We start from the raw sequence: 15,806 nt of genomic DNA on the forward strand, positions 1-15,806 counted from the left end.
AAGAAAATATGCCGTATTTTGGGGGCTCTGTCACTAGAAATACAGTGAGTCAAAATTCTTTCCCATAAACTCTACTTCTTTAAATTCTACTTGTTGGTCCTAGTTCTGCATCATTGCAGAAATTCTTCAAAGGTTGAAAGTAAATATCTTATTCCTCAGGACATTCTCTACTTATGAGTCTAAGTTCTAGAGTATAAATAACGTTGGAATTAGCTAACAGATTTCAACATCACCTACATGTTTATTAGATTGGTGAACAAATATTGGATATTCTGGTAGTTTGAAATGTTAAATGTTGAAGAGATTGATTGGTTTAGACATTTAATTAGCCTGTCTCCAGGCCTCTAATGAGTTTTAAAATCTAAGGTTGGGGTAAAGTCACGTATTTCTCTCACTTGCCTCTGGATGGAAGTTCCTGCCTTTACCAAATTTACCATTTTTGTTCTATATTTTGTCTTCTCTCTCTGTGTGGTCTCTTTTATCTACCACATTACCACTCAAGACATCATCACAATCCCTTCACTCAACCAAACTACTGCTATCTCTAAGCTATGTGAGTTTCAGACTTTAGTGAAGGTTCAGTTATGGTGGAGGGTTATACTTTAGAGCATTACAGCAAAAGACTTACAATTGAGCATTTACTATTGCTGTTCTTCTGAGAAAAGAACCTTCTTTGGTTACTTTTCTGCTTGGTCTCCAGACTCTTGCCATGTTGATAGGCCTCTTTCTCCTTTGTATTATTTACATTTCATCTCTGGTTCATGCTCAAAAATTCTTCAAATAACTGTTCATTTCTATTTCTTTTTCAGATTTTTAAAAATTTTTAATTTTTGTAGGTACATAGTAGGTGTATTATATATGGGGTAAATAAGAATTTTTGATAAAGGTATGTATTATGTAATAACCAAATTACAAAAAATGGAATATCCATCCCTTCAAGCATTCATCCTTTGTGTTTCAAACAACCCAGTTATACTCTTAGTTATTTTAAAATGTATAATTAAGTTATTACTGATATAGACACCTTGTTGTGCTACCAAATACTAGGTATTGTGATATCAAATACTGGGTCTTATTCATTCCTTCTATTTCTCTTCAACCCATTAACCATCTCCATCTTCCCCTCCACCCCCAACTACTGTTCCCAGCCCCTGGCAACCATCCTTCTACTCTCTATGTCCATGAGTTCAATCGTTTTGCTTTTAAGATATCACAAATAAGTGAGAACACGTGGTGTCTGTCTTTCTGTACCTGGCTTATTTCACTTAACATAATGGCGTCCAGTTCCATCTATGTTGTTGCAAATGTCAGGCTCTCGTTCTTTTTATGGCTGAATAGTACTCCGTTGTGTATAAGCAGCACATTTTCTTGATCCATTCATCTGATGATGAACACATTGGTTACTTCCAAATCGTGACTATTGTGACCAATGCTGCAATAAACATGTGAGTGCAGATACCTCTTCGATACACTGATTTCCTTTCTTTTGAGTATATACCCAGCAGTGGGGTTACTAAATGATATGATAGGTCAGTTTTTCATTTTTGAGGAACTTCCAAATTCTTTTCCATAGTGCTGATTTCATCTCGTAAATCTATCACAAAGATAACCACTTCTTCCTTCTCCTGAATCACTGCTGTAGCCTTTCTGCTGGCCTCCCTGCCCTCTTTTGCCTTTTTTCAATCCATCCTCCGTATTGCTGCCAGTGTTCTCTTCTCTATGCTTATAATAAAGTAAAAAGTCTATAGCACTGCCCACAAAGGCCTGAATGTTCTGGTCCCTGTCAACCTTTCCAGGCTTCTGAAAACTTCTCCCTCCTCACTCCCTGTGCTTCTTCAAGTACATCAAGTTCATTTCATCTCAGAATCTTTACACATGCCATTCTCTCTATGGAATGTTTGCCTTACTGTCTCCTTCACTACAGTTTACCATATATACATACATACATATATATATATATATATATATATATATATATGCTATATAAATTTAGTAATGTCTTCCCTGCCACTGCCATTCTAGGCCAGGTTAGGAAACCTCCCTTCCACTTTATAAGTGCCCTGGCACCTTATACTTTTTTATGACACGGTATTCTTGCAATGATCCGGTTGGTGTTATCCGTCCTAGTAGGCTATAACCTTCACTGGGACATAGACTATGTGCCAAATAAATGTTTACTGAATGAATGAAAGAATGAATGAATTTCAGTGTTTGTCACTTTTGCCGGATTGTAAATTTTTTGATTGCAAACTTTAGTTTCCTGCAAAGCCTAGCCCAGTACGTTGTATAAACTGTCTCTTTTATTCTTCTCCACATATAGGTTTGATTAAGTCAATAGATACTTGATGTCAAAATGAATTGGAATACCTGGAATTCCTCATTGTTTTTCAAAATCCCCTCTCTTATATTTATTATGTGTATTTCCTTTTTCTACTCCAAGTATGTTCCATATTTTGTCTCCTTCAACAATTTATCTTTGTGGCTACAGTAAACTTTTTTAGTTGACAATTCTTTCCCTTTTTAATGTCATAGCATTTATTCTAGAGCACAAATGGAATTGCTGTGTACTCAAAGCATCATACGATTGTAAAGAAGAACATTATCTTTACCTAAGGTGAGGTGTTCTCATTTCTGGAAGGCAAGGGGCGAGATAACAATCATGCATATGAAGAACTTGCATTGACTGTGAACATTAAATCCAATGATCAGATGATTGGGATTTGCATTATGCGTGATAATTCATCCATATTACTGCCTGTTGTCTTCATTTATGTAAATTAAAACTGCAGGGATTGCCTTTGTGTAAACTTTCCCTCAGTCTGTGAATGTGTCTTGCCAGACTATACAATTATTTGAAGAGATAATGGCAGAATTATATTAATTTGTTTTGAATTCTTGGACTCAAGGAGTTAATCACCCGCAGAGCTCAATTGTTGTTTGCAGAACTTGGAGTGTTATAGAATGAATAGCTCTGAAATATCTCTTCAGTGCTCAGAAAGAAAACCATGGTGGAGTGAGTATTAAAACGGGAGTCCAAAGCCTTACAGTGTAATCTCGACTCAGCCTCTGTGTAACCACCAATGCCTCACAAATCTCTCTGTACCTGTTTTCTCTTTTGTCAAGCAGACTTCATGTTATCACCACTCACTACTTACAGGGTTACTGTGAGGATCAAATGAAGAAAGTACAAAATGGAAGCTACATTAAAAATATATATACATCTGGCCAGGCCTGGTGGCTCAAGCCTGTAAACACAGCACTTTAGGAGGCTGAGGTGAGTGAATCACTTGAGCCCAGGAGTTCGAGACCACCCTGGCCAACATGACAAAACCTTGCCTCTACTAAAAAAATAAATAAATAAATAAATAAATAAAAATTAGCATGTGCCTGTAGTCCCAGCTACTTGGGAGGCTGAGGTGAGAGGATTGCCTGAGACTAGAAAATGAGGCTGCAGTGATCCGCAATTGTGCCACTGTACTGCAGCCTGGGTGATTGGAGTGAAACCCTGTCTCAAAAAAAAAAAAAAAAAAGTCCTGATTGCACAGCGGGGAGAGCCCCCTCCAGGCAAGAGGGGGACAAGAGGCGCCTTGGCAAGAAAAAGTGACTAGCTGCCCTTCGTTGTCAGCCAGGGACGAGAACACAGCCACACTCCCACCCGGCTGCCCACTGTCCCTCGGCGGCGATGTTGGCCATCAGTGCCTGAGGCCTGTGGGCCACCTACCACCGGCTCTTTGATAAAGTGGAGTTGATGCTTCCGGAGAAATTGAGGCCATTGTATAACCATCCAGCAGGTCTCAGAACAGTTTTTTTCTGGGCTCCAATTATGAAATGGGGGTTGGTGTGTGCTGGATTAGCTGATACGGCCAGACCCACAGAAAAACTTAGCACAGCTCAATCCACTGTTTTGATGGCTACAGGGTTTATTTGGTCAAGATACTCAATCGTAATTATTCCAAAAAATTGGAGTCTGTTTGCTGTTAATTTCTTTGTGGGGGCAGCAGGAGCCTCTCAGCTTGTTCGCATTTGGAGATATAAGCAAGAACTAAAGGCTAAAGAACACAAACAAAAGAGTTCCTGATCACCTGAACAATCTAGATGTGGACATAACCATTGGGACCTAGTTTATTATTTGGTTATTGATAAGGCTAAGCTAACTGTGAGTTCGGAAGCCACAATAAAACTAACTGTAACTAGCAGCTAGTGCTTGATTCAGCAACAAAATAAAGCAAACTTTTAATAGCAAAAAAAAAAAAAAAAAAAAAGAAAAAAGAAAAATCCTATCAGCAGAGGAACGTGGTGGAAGGCTCTTGGCACTTTAGATACCTTATCTCAATCTTCCCTCAGGTCAGTCTTATTGACAGTTGGAAATCATTCATTTCTCTTTTCACAACTTACTACTAACCAAACCAATGCATGAATCAGTTTTCAAGTGGAGAATCAAAGCTGGGAGGTTAAGGAATAAGAAAAAATAATGAGACCTCCAAATCATAAAACTCTCACAATGTGCAGTCATTATAATTTCTATTGGGATGAAGAGACTAATGTCATTCTCTTTACATCCTTCAGACAATAGATACATGTTATCAGCAAACCAGTCACCATTTATTGTCCAGGGATCAAAAATAACATGCTAAATATTAATGCAAATATATTTCCATTTTTGTGCAATATGAATATATTTCAAACATTAATGATTTCAAACAAAAGAAACCCAATTTTTTATTCCACACAATTCTTCATTTTGTTAAAAAAAGTTCTTTTGTACAAATGCAAGTGAATAAAATGTATTACCAAATATAACTTGAAATGTATTAAAATTAATTCCTTATACCTACTTAGTAAGTATGGTGGGATCTGCAGCACTCAAACTCAGAGTCCAAAGCTTCAGATTTGGCATGCATGCGAAGGTTAGGTTGGAAGAATTCATCTTTACTGATTAACCTTCATATTTTCTGCTTAATACATAATACATAAGCCTTTTACAATATACTTTGTTTCATACAACCCATGATTCTGAAATATATGCAAAGTATCTTTTAAAAAATTGGATTATTTTTAAACATATTTACTATTTACAGAATTAATGTGGTGAGTCTTTGTATTAGGTTGAATTTTATGAAGTTGGTGACATTTGAGGTTTTTTTGGCCTATAAAAATGGCAATTTCATATGGTTCAGCATAATAAAAAATGAAGAATTGTTCTTTTCATCTTAAAACAGAGTACACACATATATAAATAACCTATCTTGTTTATATACGAGCTAATGTGCAATTTTGGAGTAAGTGGGGGTGAGGGAAAGCAATCCAAGTCAGCATTTCGAATAGAAGGATAAATTCAAATTGTGCCCTCTGGTTACTCTAGCTGCCTTTTTGATCAGCGATATATGTTAATTAATACATTGGGGAATAAATATAATGTAAAAATTCTTTTCTTTACAGTAAGTTTGCTACAATGAAAACATTCATTTTATTTTCCTAAAGATTAAATACCATGTGAGTCATTATAGTGACACATCTGCTTAAAAGTATTTTCATTTATATTGTCACTGCAAATTAGGTGTGGGGGGGAGTTATGCTGCTATTTTGGTGTAATCTGTGTTGTGTGCTTTGGTTAATGCTCAGTGTGGATCTGGATCCCTATGGGGTAGTTGTGATGAAAGAGGGTAGAAGTTTTCCATGTGAGCAACCTAATCATAAGTTAGAAATCTTCATCCAAGTCATTGCTTAAAAAGCAGTTTTATTCTCCTGAAATTTCGGTTGGGGAGGTCAGATGAGCAGAGAATAGATTTTCAGTCTGCATCTCTATTGGATTCAGCAACAAGGTATTTTGTACCTTGCTATTCATTGCAGTTGAAAGTATAATCAATTCCTTCATTTATCTAGCCACTGACTTCTGAGCTGTAAAATGCATTCGAATACTGTGGGCACAAAAGGGAGAGCCTGGAAAGAGGGAAGATGTGTGTTCTTAAAAAGGGTTATTGCCAGCCTTTGATGAAGTCCGTGTTTGGCTGCCAAAGCTCAAATTTTAAAGGGTCCACTGAATCTGGGTCTTGAATAAACACACAACTTAGACCACCAAGGTGTAATAATGTGAGTCACTTTGAGTTTTGAAAAATATATGCCCTGTCCAAGTTTTGGCCTACCTACTAATTTGTTTTGAATGGTGCAGAATGCAGCTCCCATCTCTGACAGTGCACAGTTCTAACAGGTGTGGCAGTCAGCCTTACTGCTAAGTTTAGCTCTGCACGTGGGGATTTTACACTTGCAGCCCCTTGGAGAGGGGAGCACTGACAAATGACTGTGTGTAAAAGTGGAAAGCACTTGGGAATTTCACTACCAACCTAGATTTAGATCAGAGAAAAAGGGCCAATCTAAATTGGTTACAGACTATGAAGAGCTACATGTCTGGGGGAGGTGGCATTAATCTAACATCTATTCAATTTCTGTCTTATCACCGTTACAGTTCCTGAGAGATCATTTTGTGAAATTTGATGATCCCCCTTTAGGTGCAAGAGATAACTTATTTTTCGTTTTAGCAGGTAGAATTTAACACAGGTGTACTCATCCTTTGGTGGCAAGAATATGATCAGTTAAAGTTTCTAACTTGTAAATGGTAGTCATCTCCTTTGGTTTCCCTTTGAAAAGTTAGTTTTAAAAATTAAATTATCTCCACACTACTAGCAGAATGGAATTTTTGAGAATGGCATTTTTCAAAATACAATTCTCTTACAGATAATAAGTAAAACACTTCATCTTTCGGCAGGGATCAGGAAGGGAAGAACATTCTCTGGGAAATACAAATGTGACATTTGAGGACATTGATCTCGATAAGGATTAGTTGGAGGATGTTGTTTAGTCCTTTCCTCCTTTGTCTCTCATTGTTTTTTTTTTTTTTTTAAATATACTCAGATCTAAAGAGTTTAATGATGACAAATAGCTCTCTAATCGTTTTTCAGCAAAAAACAAAACAAAACAAAACAAAAAAACCCTGGGACTCAGAAGGCTTGAAGGTTTTGTCCAAAGCCACATTCAACAACAGAATAACAAAATCATTTCATTTCTGCTCTAAAGTACAGTTGAGGCTTGTTTGCAAAGGCGCCTTTTAAACAAAGCTCATATTTGTGTGCAACTCTATCTGAGAGGGTGATAGGGAGAAAGAAAGAGACAAAGAAGCTGCATGGATATAGAATTAACATGGATATAATACGAACATTTTTCTCTCTCTAGATGAGCTTGTTTACTAGAAACTTCTTTTTTGCAAACTTACTCGTTAAACTGAAACAGTTTCTTTAAATCTCTTCTTTTATTTAGGACAAACCTGATGGCCTAAGATGATCAAATCACTGCTGTTCAGGGAAAGGGCTCGTGGTCCCTTCCATTAACCTCTGATATAATTTAACTTCTTATAAAGGTGATTCTTTCCAATCAAAACACTAAATCAAGACCTCTCCTTTTCTGGGGATGTTCTCTTTGTATGATCAGCCCTTTCAAAAGCAAATCTTCTTTGTTTGTGTTTGGAGCTTCCAGAGACCCTGTGTTTCTCACAACCACTGCGTATGAATTTCTGTGGTCTGAGGTTTGTGCAAGGCCCAGGCGCTGTTTGGTTACTATGGAAACCAGCCCTCCCAACCAGCTGTCATTTTCTATATTCCTTTCATAGTGAGTCTTAAACGTTTTAGATAGCCCACAAGCAGAGTAAAGATGAAGAATAACACAAAGAAAACATGAACAGCTTGTTGTTAAATGAACAACTTGTGGATTCCCTACATGGGAAGCTTCATGCAAGAAAGCAAGCTCTCCTGGACATCCATATATGAGGGTTTACCCAGATCCACTAAAGCTCACCTTCATCCTGGCTTTAAGGAGTGGGGATTCGACTCTGCATCTCTACATCTGTGAACTGAGGAACACTTTCTGTGCTGTCAGAGTTGATGGGTGAGATGACATGTTTAAGCCGAAGAAGCATTGTGAAGAGCAGGATGAGGAGAATGGCCAGGAGGCTCAGGAATAAGCCCACATACATGTACAGGTTGGAATACTTATCTGAAGAGGTATCAACCTCTGTTGCCAGAGTGGGAAAATGGGCACGCCCAGTGAGATTTCCATGGTATCTAAAATGTGCCTCCGTCATCACTCAAGACTTGAGTTGGTATGTGTTTCTATTTGATTTCTATTGCCCTTGAGGCATTTCACAGTCACTTAGACTGTCTCTAAATTTATTGGACGTATTCTAACAATCTGATAGAAACCAGTCACTCTCAGAGCTAAGGCAATAGCACAGAAGCAGAAAATGGTAATGCTATAATTTGACAATTGCCACACCCTCTCTATCCTTCAGCACAGCAATCACCCCTCGAATAGGTTTTATCAAAGCTTCTTAATCAATTTTTAAAAATATAAATAAAGCTTTATTTTCTACACTCCTACTTTTATACTGATTAAAATAAATATGGGTGAAACTGCTTTATAATACTGTTATTAGAACAATAATCTTTTAGAGTATTATGTCAATCTTTTGCTCTGTTTTGGTAGACAGAGAAAGGGCTCGTTTTACCTATACCTAATCGAGATGTGTGGACTAATTATGTGGATTTAACTGGGCTCTTCTGTGAGGAGACTCTCTGAAGGCTTTTGTATATATCAGGCTCAGCATATGTGAGTTTTCACCCTGTTTGTCTGATTTCTGAACCTTCTCTAAGGATGGAGATTGTAAGGTTCCTGCTCAGCTGCACAGCTGGAGGGTTGTAAGTCTAGAGAACGTGAGCTTTCTGTAGCTTTGTTGATATCCTTCCCTGTAGGCTGGAGGGAAAGTGTTGTCAGACCTGGTAATTTTCAAATGAGGGAGGTCTCAGAGCTGCTGACAGCAGTAGGCCCAGGCTCAGAAGATTTGGCTCTTTAGATTATTCAACAGATATTGATTTTCCTGAAAATCAAAAACAAAAGTAAAATAGTCAGTTGTCTCTAAGAAAAACAAATGGCAATTTATTTTGAAAAAAAAAATTGATAAACTGCAAAATGGTTTGCTATAAACAAACCGATTTTAGAATGCTTTTTCTTCTGTGTAAAAAATAGCTTTTAAAAGGTTAAAGAAAAAATCGGATCACTAAACAGCAACTAATAACTAACCTAGATTATAATAATGTTTTCTAAACCATCTGATCATAAGATTTACTTGGGGGTATTTATTAATATACAGACCCTGGGCCCCAACCTAGATTTCTTGAATCATAATCTCCACAGTAGGGGCCTGGGCACCACTCTAGAGATTAAGACTTTATTGGTCTAGGATGGGACCCAAGAATTGCTATTTTTAAAAAATAGCCACCCATATTCAAAGTTCATGTTTAGAATGCCAAGTTAAATCATTTTGGAAGACTTCAGGAGTAAATAGTTGACCTTATTTACATGGTGGAATGTTTTTGCCAATAAAAAGAAGGTTCTGTCTTTACCAATGATGAAGGATGCATTTATTTGTTCAGAATAGGCATACCCTTTCAATTCCTTCTGGTCAACAAACATTGGGGAAAATGTCTATTTTTACACCACCATCTAAATAAGAGAGATAGAAAAAAAGTAATAAAGTCTTTTCCAAGTAACTTCAAAGTGCGGTCAAAACTAAGAATCATTGATGCAGTTGACCTAGGGAAGCCTAGCACTGAGACAAAGGAATCCTAAATTTAAGGATTTGTTTTTTACTCTCCAGATCCCAGTGACAATTATTACTCTAATTAATCAGGGGAATGTTCAGGAATGCAGGCTTTCCCCAGTTTTGTTTTTGTTCTCTCTCATTTAGATCTATGGGGTGGAAATCGACATCTTCTCCCCAATAGTTGTAGACCAAAAGGAACTGAGAGGGTATGTTTATTCTGAGCAAATAAATGCATGCTTCATCCTTGGTAAAGATAGAACCTTCTTTTTCTTGGCAAAAACATTCCACTGTCTAAAAGGGTCAAGTACTTACTGCTGAAGTCTTCCAAAATGCTTCAACTTGCCATTCTAAACATGAATTTTTGAATACGGGTGACTAAAATAAAAAAATATAAACAACTATCACCTGTCACACTTCTATGTGCAATAGTAGATTGCTAACAATGTAGCCTAGTTCTGTCTGTTGTTAATATACCCAAAGACAATTCATGGAAAAAGCTCCAACAGTCACATTATTTTTTCTATCACCTTCAATTTGCCCCCAGCCTGGGAGCACTTAAGCTTAAAGTTTGTATACCCTAGCCCACATTACCATACTTTCCATAATCCATATTTTTCTTAGTCTACCTACTTACTGTTCCTATTGCCCATACAGAACAACTTGGTTAATAAGAAACAAGAGCAGAAAGAGAGAGAGAATATCTTTCCACTCTATTTGGAAATGGTCTAGGAACCATTTTTGCTATCCTTACAAGTACAGCTATTTAGACTTTTGATTATCTGGGATCAAGGCCCAGGGATATGTGTACTAAACACAAGCTTTTTAAATGTTTCTTTGCATACTGAGCTTTGAGAGTCCATTATTGTGTTTTTCTCTAGATAGCCCAGGTAAAGAACACAGCTAATCTATCCATTGGTTGTTTGTAGACTCTACTTTTAAAAGCATTTAAAACAGTGTTATGGATTGAAAAGGGTCAGCGCCCCCACCCAAAAATGGTGAAGTCCTAACCCCCAGTAACTGTGAATGTGACCTTATTTGGAAATAAGACCTTGTAGATATAATCAAGTTAATATATTAGGTTGGCCCTAATCTAATGACTGGTGTTGTCACAAGAAGGGGAGAAGTCAGAGGCATACAAGGAGAAGACAGAGGCAGAGATTAGAGTGATGTATCTACCAGCCAAGGAATGCTGAGGATTGCCAGCAAATACCAGAGGCTCCAAGTGCAAAGGAAGGAGTCTTTTCTACAGATTTCAGATTGCATGGCCCTACTGATGCCATGATTCCTGATTTCCATACTCCAAGCCTGAAAGAATAAATTTCTGTTGTTTTAAGCCACCTGGCTTATGTAACATTTTCATGGCAGTTTTTAGGAAGCAAGTATATGGAATAATCATGTGGAAACCATAGTGTTTTGGAACCTTTGGGGCAATGTTTTTCAGAGCAGTCAAGGGAAACCCCTTCACCAGAAACACCTAGAGGGTGCTTATTATGAATACAAACACAGACCTTTTCCCAGACCCTTTCCGTTGTTTCTCAGATTAGAATCCCTGGAGACAGTATCCTGGAATCAATGTTTGTAACAAGTTACCCACTTGTTTCTAAGCACACTCTTCAGGGAACGTTTTTCAGTCCTTGCTGTACTTCAGTATTACTTAGTATTTGAAAATATATATACCTGATTCTTTTCTTCAGGGTTTCTGATTCAGTAGCTCTGTGTGGGGCATGAACATCTGCATTGCTTAAAACCTCCACAGGTGATTTTGATGTGCAGCCAGGGCTGAGAAGCACCAGTCTACAAATAGAACAGAGCACTTTCAAATCAGGACTCAGACAGTCCCAGACAAAACAGTCCCAGACAGCCCACATTGTTCAACTGCCTCACTATGTATTCAAAATGCTTCATATATAGGTTGTCAGTCCGACTAGCCTTCCTCCTCACCATTTCTCTCAGCAGCTCCTTTCCTTAAGAATGATAGTAACCCAGAGATAAGGGCTTAATACATTTTTCACCCAGGTGTCTCCTAAGTTACTTTTTCACCTGCCTTCCAGAAAAGAAATGTAAGGAAAAATAAACACTCACTGCTAGTGCAAGCCAAGTGGGAGAAATCTCTATAGTATTATAGTATCTTTGTATTCCCCTTTGAACCCCAAATACAAAGAATCAGGTAAGTCATATTCCTTGGTTTATGGCACATTGTCATCACTGGTAAATCTGAGCCCTTTTCTTATTCACGTATTTAATAATATATTGAACACCCATGGGCAAACACCTGTGGGCAAACATCTACAACTTTAGATTTAGAATAATAGTTTATATGACATCTACCTATGCTCCTCCCATCTTATCCTCTTACCTATCCTTCTATAGAAATAACCCGTAATGAATATTCTGAATTTTGTAATTCATTACTTTCCTTTTATACACACACACACACACACACACACACACACACACACACTCCCCTATGCATAAAAAATGTTAGTATTATTTGTTTTGAACTTTATAAAAAATAAACTTTTTTATAATCTTTATAATATTCAGCTTGTAATCTGTGTGTAATCTTCAACTTGTTTTTTATTCTATATTTTATTACTATACAATTTGTTTATAACTAGTCTAATAGAATGAAAAAGGAAAAAGGAATAAAATGTTGGAAGTCCACATGTTGCCTTTGGATTTTACACCATTCTCCTTAGCTTGACATTTAACGCTGGCAGTGCCCTGGCCCTGGCTGGCTTACCTTAATTCCTTCCAATACCCTCTTTCCAATAAAACTGTAATGTTCACTCTTACCTACTTCCTTGCTTCCATGTTTTTGTTTGACCAGTTCCTTCTGTCTTCAGAAAATACTACAATTCTTCAAGATTCAGTTTATGAAGCTGATCTTGACTTTACACCCCAACCTTTATTTCCACCATGCTTTGTATTTCTCCAGAGGAATTAAATTTACCAAATATTGTAGTTATCTATTTGATACATTTTCTTCTAAATTCTAATTTACAAAATTCTTGAGAGTCATTTTCAGCAGTCTATCCCTTATACAGCTTTGCTTGCAGTAGCTGCTTAAGAATTATTGAATAAATGCATGGGTATGACTGAAGAAATATACCTAACATTGACAGTTTGAAGAGAAACACAGTCTTGTCTCTGATCCGATTGCTACGATAGCTTCGATAGGAACATAAATTTCTCTTTTATTTTTATTCCCTTCCCCCACTGTTGAATTTCTTATTGGAGACTAAATTCCAGATTATAATTTAGTATTAAGGAATTATCACCCAGTTAGAAATTTTATTAATGAAGTGCTATTTCAGTTACAAGATTTTAAAGTAAAACTACATAGGATGGGTTAGATTTTAAATTTAAGTTTTAGAAAGTTCACTTGTGTCTACAGATAATTTCAATAACAATTGATAGTACATTTTCTGCCTCCTATACAATTGACCCTGAATATTCCTTAGATCTGAATACTTATTCATTATTTATTGGAATTCTATGAAGCATGGAGAAACTTAGAAAACAATCATCTCAGATACAGTTGTCAGTTTCTTTAAACATTTCCTTTGAAAGTTTGGAAAACTAACTAATCATATATTTCTTAAAGCCTCTATAGTCTGCAGGAGACCAAACAGTCTAGTCAATTCAGAGAGGTTTATCAATTTAATTCCTTAAATCCATTAAGGACTTTGAAATGCGTAAATGCAAAGTTAGATATTGGGAAATCCTCTTTTTTGTTACTGTGGTCCTTTATCTATGACAGCTTCTCATAAAAGCTTTTTAAACAGTATTGCCATGGCTCTCTTTGCTAACTAATTAATGAATTGCACAGACAATATGATTGCTCTGTTAAAAGCTCTGCACCATTTGGAAAGAAAAACAACCATGCAATTTCAAAAAGGATTCAACTGCTATTAATTCTGAAGGATACGATTTTTGTGGAAAGAATTATTTTAGTATCCTGCAGTTCTTTCTGGAAAGCTCATACAATAAAAGCGAGTTTCTAGTCTTTGTAAAAGTGATTGAAAGCTGTTGAAGGATAAGGAAAAGAGTGAGAAGTGGGGAATGGGATAAAGAAATAGGAAAAGAAAGAAAGGAAGATAGAGGAAGAGGGAAGGGAGAGAGGAGGAAAAGAAAGAAATGTAAGAAATGAGTAAAGAGGATGAGGGATATGGGATGGAGACAAAATGGGGCAGGAAATGAATGATTATGAGGACAAGAAGGAAGGGAAGGAGGTAATACTGAGTAAGAAGAGAGAAAAAAGATGAAGAGAAGTTTAGGGGAAACAGAAAAGTGAAAGTTCAATTTAATAACTGGCCAATGTCCAATATTAACTTGTACATCTGGTTTACTTCACTTCTAATGTATATCAAAATATCCACAAGTGACATGAATGTACCCTTGGTTTTCTGATTGCATATTTTGTAATTAATTTGGTAAATAAAAACCTTAGTAATAAAAAAAAAAAGTCTTGTGTTTTTGATATGAACATTGAAATGTCATGTTCTCACTAATTCTTGGCATCAGCATAGTATATGTAACTTCATAGGAGCAAAATGACATACACTCTCAGATCAAGAATTTTGTTCCCCAAAATGATAAGGGAATAGCTTCTGCATTGATCAAGCCTGAGAGGGATTCCTTGAGTGAAACTTATCTCTAACAGGAGCAACCAAGTTCTATACAGGACTCCAAAATCAGATTAATATTTCTTTGGCAAACATTTATTGAGTGCCAGTCAAGTTCTAGACACTTTGTTAAGTGCTAGAGATATAAAATAAGTGTATCCTGATTTCTATTTGGTTCTCATGGTGCTCCTAGTAGTAAGTTTTATTTTCTTTAACTTGATAAGGTTCTGGGAACCACCCACTGGTAATTTTACATTTTTCTGCATGGCACCTGCCTATATAATTTCAGAGCTGAAATCTCACCAAGTAGTTAAGGAAAATGTTCAGTGGAACAATTCAGAAAAGAAATTCAAAACTGTCAACTGCTATCAGATTTTAAGAGTTAATACATTCTATTTATATTTTTATTCCTAGCTGAGGAGAAAAAACTAAGAGATAAGTGTATCTAGTTTCACATCACTCTATGAAAAAACAATTCCAGCAGCAGGTGCTTCTTCAGTGGCTGGAGCCATTAAGTAATAAGCTTGCTCAAGTAGGGGTTGCTGTATCTTCTGCAGCAATTGGTGCCTATTTATCATACCTGCCGAGAAATGAAATAATAATATTTCACCCGGAATAACATCATAATATTTCCAAATATCTCTTACCTCTCCTGGCTCACAGTATGAATAGAACTGATCACTTAAGTATCCCTTTTGAAGCTTGCACCAACAGGTAACTTGTTCAGGAGAATCTCTGGAATAGCTGGAAAATAGAATGAAAGCCTCGTTTTGCCAAAGAAGCAAGACTATGCTCATGCAAAGTATGGTTTCTCTTTCATCTTCCTAAAGAATAATCCCTTTCCAGAAAAACAGAAACACACCTTCTATTACTTAAAATATTACTTAAAATGCCAGTTACCACTTACAGCTTCAGATGCCTGCTCCTTATAAGCTCTGAAAAGCAAAGAGAAGTCTGTTTGGATGTGTGTCTGCCCTCTGGAACATTTGAATGGAAGCAGCCTGAATTAGTCGAAGTCCCCAGTTCCTCTTTCGCAGGCAACAGTTTAGAGTATGCAGGAAAGGTAGTGATTCAGCTCTGCTCTGTCTCAGCAGTGTGGAGAGGGAGGAGATAGGAGAGGCTGAGAAGCCAAGTTTGTATAAGCTTTTTACTTTAACCCCTTCGAGGCTTCCTCATGAATCTGTAAGACTAGCTGAAGCTCCTTATCTTTATAAAAGCTGCTTCATATGTCATTTAAGAGGATCAAATCTCTGGCTAAATTCAAGAGATTTTTCATCCTAGGTCTCACAGTAATATATGCTTAGAATTGAAACCAAACATTCCAGAATGTGATGATGCTTCAATAATGCCATCTTTACAAACAGAATGTATGCATGCGTAAATTTCTAGGTTTGAAAAACTTTTTTCAGGCACCAACTTAATACATTTGATTTAAATATTTTGTGGAAATTTAACATCAGCCTGAGTTTCTGGTTGATGTTCTAAGAATAAAGTAGAACGTCTTCTAACTAGTCATATCTAGCCAGGAT

The 15,806-nt window shown here is 36.7% G+C and overlaps 1 protein-coding gene and 1 pseudogene across 1 annotated transcript; one reads left to right on the forward strand and one right to left on the reverse strand.

The window, feature by feature from the left end:
* LOC101029172 (mitochondrial pyruvate carrier 2 pseudogene) overlaps positions 1 to 4,266 on the forward strand; it is a 47,590-nt pseudogene extending 43,324 nt beyond the window's left edge.
* Positions 4,267 to 4,796: 530 nt separating this feature from the next.
* SERTM2 (serine rich and transmembrane domain containing 2) lies at positions 4,797 to 15,361 on the reverse strand. Its single transcript, XM_074391861.1, has 4 exons — positions 15,185 to 15,361; positions 14,925 to 15,021; positions 11,327 to 11,443; positions 4,797 to 8,923 (listed from the first exon to the last, which is right to left on the reverse strand). The coding sequence occupies exon 4, from the start codon at positions 8,129 to 8,131 to the stop codon at positions 7,859 to 7,861; it is 273 nt and encodes a 90-aa protein (XP_074247962.1). The 5' UTR covers positions 8,132 to 8,923; positions 11,327 to 11,443; positions 14,925 to 15,021; positions 15,185 to 15,361; the 3' UTR covers positions 4,797 to 7,858.
* Between the last annotated feature and the right edge of the window lie 445 nt (positions 15,362 to 15,806).

The sequence above is a fragment of the Saimiri boliviensis genome, chromosome X, assembly GCF_048565385.1.
Source record: "Saimiri boliviensis isolate mSaiBol1 chromosome X, mSaiBol1.pri, whole genome shotgun sequence".
Lineage (NCBI taxonomy): Eukaryota > Metazoa > Chordata > Mammalia > Primates > Cebidae > Saimiri > Saimiri boliviensis.

Bases quoted from the DNA above. Each gene is read 5' to 3' on its own strand.
- SERTM2 (XM_074391861.1), bottom strand. From the start codon at position 8,131: ATGACGGAGGCACATTTTAGATACCATGGAAATCTCACTGGGCGTGCC.